Source organism: Aegilops tauschii, chromosome 3, assembly GCF_002575655.3.
Source record: "Aegilops tauschii subsp. strangulata cultivar AL8/78 chromosome 3, Aet v6.0, whole genome shotgun sequence".
NCBI lineage: Eukaryota > Viridiplantae > Streptophyta > Magnoliopsida > Poales > Poaceae > Aegilops > Aegilops tauschii.
The window spans coordinates 106082023-106086939 of record NC_053037.3 but is presented as its reverse complement, the minus strand read 5'-3'; the positions used below and the strand labels follow the sequence as shown (position 1 = coordinate 106086939).

General features: G+C 52.6%; 1 protein-coding gene across 1 annotated transcript; it reads left to right on the top strand.

The window, feature by feature from the left end:
* Positions 1-2456: 2456 nt before the first annotated feature.
* LOC109748896 (uncharacterized) lies at positions 2457-4093 on the top strand. The gene is made up of 3 exons (XM_020307915.2): positions 2457-2749; positions 2845-3373; positions 3481-4093. Exons 1-3 carry the CDS (start codon positions 2641-2643, stop codon positions 3812-3814), a joined length of 972 nt encoding a protein of 323 aa, XP_020163504.1. The 5' UTR covers positions 2457-2640; the 3' UTR covers positions 3815-4093.
* Positions 4094-4917: the final 824 nt, after the last annotated feature.

Below are 4917 nucleotides of genomic sequence, written 5' to 3'. Positions count from 1 at the left end.
CGGATTTGAGTACTATCAAAGCCTAGAAGATTAACTCCAAAATGGAGCGCCGCCATCCGCCTGAGTATTGCCTTTTTTTTTAGAAGCCTGAGTGCTACCCTTACGAGGATTAAGTAAAACTAACCTAAATTACTAGTCGAAGCCAAGGCACGTATTCACCTCGCCGGCACCAGCTGCCAAGCGGTATGTAGAGGGGGAGGCGAGCTGGCCGATGGAGTTTGGTCGGGAAGATAAATTTGCCCTAACTGCCCATGCGTGAGGGAAAGAGAAGGCAACGGGGGATTCTTGTGTACATTTTATTAGACCTGTGAACGTTCTCTGAAATTTTTATTAGATTGAGTCAAATCCTATTATCTAGTGACCTCTCCCTCGAATACAAACGTGAGTTGTCCGCCCAGTCAACTGCCATGTCGTCCCAACACATGGGCATGCTTGTTGGTTTTTGAAAATACTAATGTTTTTTTTTTTTGAAAAGGAGGTTAAACCCCCGGCCTCTGCATCAATCGATGTATGCAACCATTTTTATTAATTATTTCACAAAGGTCTGACAAGAACATACATCAATCCACCGAAGCTACCACTTACACCTACAAACTCGATAATGTGAAGTGCTCTTACTCTCCATATCTAAAAACGGTGTCGTCGTTGATCCATCCACATAACGTATCGGGACCAACAGCCGGTGCAACCTACCTAAAGTGCACACCACATGCACACATTTTAGAAGCCGCCATCGTCATCGGACCACTGATCCATCTTTAGGAGAGAGATCTGCATCATCCTTGCTAGTGCGAACATCCGTGGACGCCACCAAGGTGCCCAGCGGCTCTACCGCCCTGCGCTCGTCCGTCCATACGCGAAGACTCTGGAAGATCTGTCATGCGTAGCACCTGCCAAGTAGGCATGACTCAACGTAACACCTGTCGGCCATGCATGACTTGATAGCTCCACCGAAGCTCCGTGGAAGACGAAGCCGCTCCACCTCCTGCCTCTATTTTCTAGCGCTGCTCCAGAAACGATGCTCCCAAGAGAGAAACGGCACCGTAATACCGCCATCGTCGGATCTAGAGGACCAGATCTTAGGGTTTTCCCCGAAGCAGCACGAGTGGGTCGACAACAGTTACACGACGATGCCTTCATCAAGGTAATGACGCAAAACGCCGCCATCGCCCGCCAACAGCCCGGCTTTCACCGCCAACTATGTCTCCCCGACTCGTAGCCGGGACTAGATGACAAATCTCGAGACCCGACCACCTCCGACGAAAGAGATGACCACCACCACCAGTTGCACCGGTCAGAACAAATCTAACTGGAGGTGCCACCGACGCGACCACCGTGCCCTCCATGCCACCGCCGCCAATCCAAAGGCAGATGGCGCGCCGTCACCGCCGCCGACCACAGAGCCGCCGCCGCCCGAACACGCATGCAGCCCGCGCCGCCTCCGACGCCGCCGCGCCACAACCATCGCCGTCGTGCCGATCGGATCTGGCGTGCCTCCACACGATTCGAGGCCCCGCACAACTCCAGCGCCGCGGGAGAGAGGCAATGTCCTCCGCCACCGCCGTCGGCCCCGAGGCTTAGACCGGCGGCGTCCCCCGGCGACGGCGGAGGGAGGGAAGGAGGGAGAGCGCGACCCCTACAGCTGGGTTTAGGGCCCGCCCGAGTCGCCCACGCGGGGATGACGCGGGGGCTGCAGGCTCTGCTAGCTAGTTCATTCAGCCCCGGAAAATACTAATGTAGGGGTAAAAACCCATCACATGGAGTAAACAAGTAATATGAATTGGAGGGAGTAATATTTTTATATTGAGATAAACTTTGTCATAAGTTGCTCGCATTTAGGGGGAAAAGTGAGAATATACACTTTTAGAAAATCTTAACCAACGGGACAATTGTATGTGTGAGCATACCTGGTTTTTCAGTAAGTTTTGCTAATTCCCAGTAGATTCATTTAAGTATTATCAATTCAAAAAAATTACAACTTTAATTTAGTGAGCAGCTGGTTGTGCAGGTTGCAGTTTTCACTAAACTGAAGTTACACATTTTATAATTGATCGAGGCATAAAAATGTGTCGATGCATAGACAGATACTTTTACAGTAGCACACACATGCATTTTACTGGAAACTTGGGTTGCCAAGAATTCATGCATGGTCTACGGCCAAACTGATGGTGCGCTTGGTCAATAGTAGGACCGGATCATCCATCATCCTGCAGCACACGAATTGAAGCCATGCACATCTCCGCCTCAAGATCGATAGCTGGAACCCGAATCAAAAACTTCAAGAGGAAAATGAATTTATTGTCACTAGGTAGGTGATAAACACGCAAGGCCAGTCCACCATGAGTCCATGACCTTTGCCCTGTCTACTCGGATCGGTTGAGCGTTTCATGGCGCGCAATGAATGCCCTGGCCAACCACTCGGTGGTGTCATCTCTGCCTCTGCGACCTCCATTTACCACGCTCTCTCACGCAGACCTCATCAATTTTCATGGCGCGTCGGTCTGGTAGCTTCTGCTCCCCGCTATTTATACCCCGCTCTCTTCGCCTGTGTCGTTCAGTTAACTCCACCTCTCCACTTCACTCCCACTGAAGCAGCTCCCACTGAAGCAGCGGCGGAAGAAGAAGAAGAAGCTAGAGGACATGGGGGCGCAGAGAGCTCTCCTCGCGAGCTTCCTGCTCGCCGCGTTGGCCACCCAGGCCTTCGTCTCCGTCTCGGCCAGGACCGGCCCGACGGACAAGGCAGGCCAAGGTGCGTACCTAGCTAGATCTTGTGCATGAAGCTTGTGGTGACTGGTGAGTAGTGAGCTGGGTTATAACAAATGCCGTCCCGTGGCGTGCTTGCAGATGACGTGAAGAAGCCGGACTGCGTGCCGTCGCTCGACCCGCACAATTTCCCCGGCCACGGGGGCACCACCGTGCCGCTTCCCTCGCACGGAGGCTCCTCCGGCACGCCCCCCTACCACGGAGGCTCCGGCACGACGCCGTCGCACGGCGGCTCCGGCTCGACTCCGTCGCACAGCGGCTCTGGTTCGTTGCCTGACCCGTCGCACGGCGGGTACGGGACGCCGCCTTCGCACGGGGGCTCTGGTTCGTTGCCTGACCCGTCGCACAGCGGAGGTTACGGGTCCACTCCGGATGCGCCGTCACACGGCGAAGGCGCGTACGGGAGCTCCCCGACGCCTTCCACTGGCGGTGCCTACGGCAGCTCACCCACGCCGTCCCACGACGGAGGCGCCTACGGGAGCTCCCCGACGCCGGCCCACGACGGAGGCTCCTACAGCGGAACTCCGGCTGCACCGTCGCACAGCAGCCACGGGTCTGTGACACCGACGCCGCTCATCCCAGTCGACCCCAACAGCCTCGGGACATGCGAGTAAGCCATTTTACACCGGCACGTAACATTTTCTTTCTTCTACGAATACCACGAGTCAAGTCACTGACGTGTTGAGCCCGTGACGCTGCATTTGTTTTTGCACGTAGCTACTGGAGGACGCACCCCATGCAGATCTGGTCGGCGCTGGGGAGCTGGCCGAGCTCAGTGAGCCACTTCTTCGGCGCCGCCGGTGGCGCGGTCGCCGGCGGGCCGAGCATGAGCATCCAGGACGCGCTGGCGAACACGAGGACCGACGGCGCCGGTGCGCTGCTGCGCGAGGGCACCGCCGCGCTGCTCAACTCCATGACCCGTCCGGGGTTCGCCTACACCACCCAGCAGGTGAGGGACGCGTTCGCGGCGGCCGCGGCCGGCGGCGCAGACAGCGCCGCGGCGGCGCAGGCGGCCGCGTTCAAGAAAGCCAACGAGGGGAGGAAGGCGTAGATCGACCGGATCGCCATGGAGAGGGCTTTAGCTAGCTGGCTACCTATATTTGTGGCATGTCTGCATGCATGCGTTTAGGCCGGACGGACGTGTGCGTTTTGATGTGCGTTTTGATTTGGTTGTTTCGTTTGAGTTCATGGTTTGGTTGTGTACGTTGGTGTCTTCGTGGGCTAGCTTCGATCTATCGTACTATGTGTTGTAATGAATCTCGATTAAGTTTTTTGCAGTTCCGTACCCTGTCGCATTGAATGGAATATATGAAGTGAACTATTCCTAGCTTGGGGCCTGGTTTCCTTGGAGGGAATATGATATTTTTTGCCTTTTTTTTTGCATATTCATTAGCGGCCCTTGCTACTATAATGATGATATGTCCAGGGGGGTACAGGGCTACAGGCTATATGCACATGGTGAATTTATTCATCGATCTGTCTACCCACTTACAATTTTGGTAACTGTGTGCAGAGAGTGTGACACAAAGATGCAGCTCGTTGCATGTAAAAACAATCGACTACACATCATGTTCTCGGAGCATAGAGGTTCAAACAAAAGGTAAGAACACATAAACGAAAACCTTACAGAAGCACAAAGGGCTTCATCAAAGTGAAATGAGACCTTTTTGCAGCTTTTAGGACAACGACATGTTCTCCGGGGAACTCTGTTGAGATCTGCACCATCGAGGAACTCAAGTTTTTTTTTCTTTTAACAGAAGTAGGGGCACAAGCACAGCCCCATTGCTGCTTTGATAATCAAAGCGGTGGTACGGAGCATTGTTTTTCTTTTGGGTGAATACAGAGCATTGTTGAATATTAGAGTAATTTTTTTATTATGTTTATTAATCCAGGAAACAAAAAAAAGTATGATTATAAACTAGCAAAACGGCCCGTGGGTTGCAACGGGAGAAAGAAATCATAATCTCCGATGGCCATGACCACATTTTGCTGCATCACCGAGATACATTATCACTCTCATTTTCGTGAAATCATGAACAGTTTTTCAAAATCATGAAAAAAATAAACTTGTGAACATTCTTTCAGATTTTCAAACATTTTCTAAATCATGAACATTTTTTGAATTCATGAACATTTTATATCATTTGCAAAAAA

Excerpts from the sequence above, each read along its gene's own strand:
- LOC109748896 (XM_020307915.2), top strand. The coding sequence starts at position 2,641 with ATGGGGGCGCAGAGAGCTCTCCTCGCGAGCTTCCTGCTCGCCGCGTTG. Across the intron at positions 2,750-2,844 it reads GACGGACAAGGCAGGCCAAG|ATGACGTGAAGAAGCCGGAC; the intron begins GTGCGTACCTAG and ends GCGTGCTTGCAG. Across the intron at positions 3,374-3,480 it reads AACAGCCTCGGGACATGCGA|CTACTGGAGGACGCACCCCA; the intron begins GTAAGCCATTTT and ends TTTTGCACGTAG.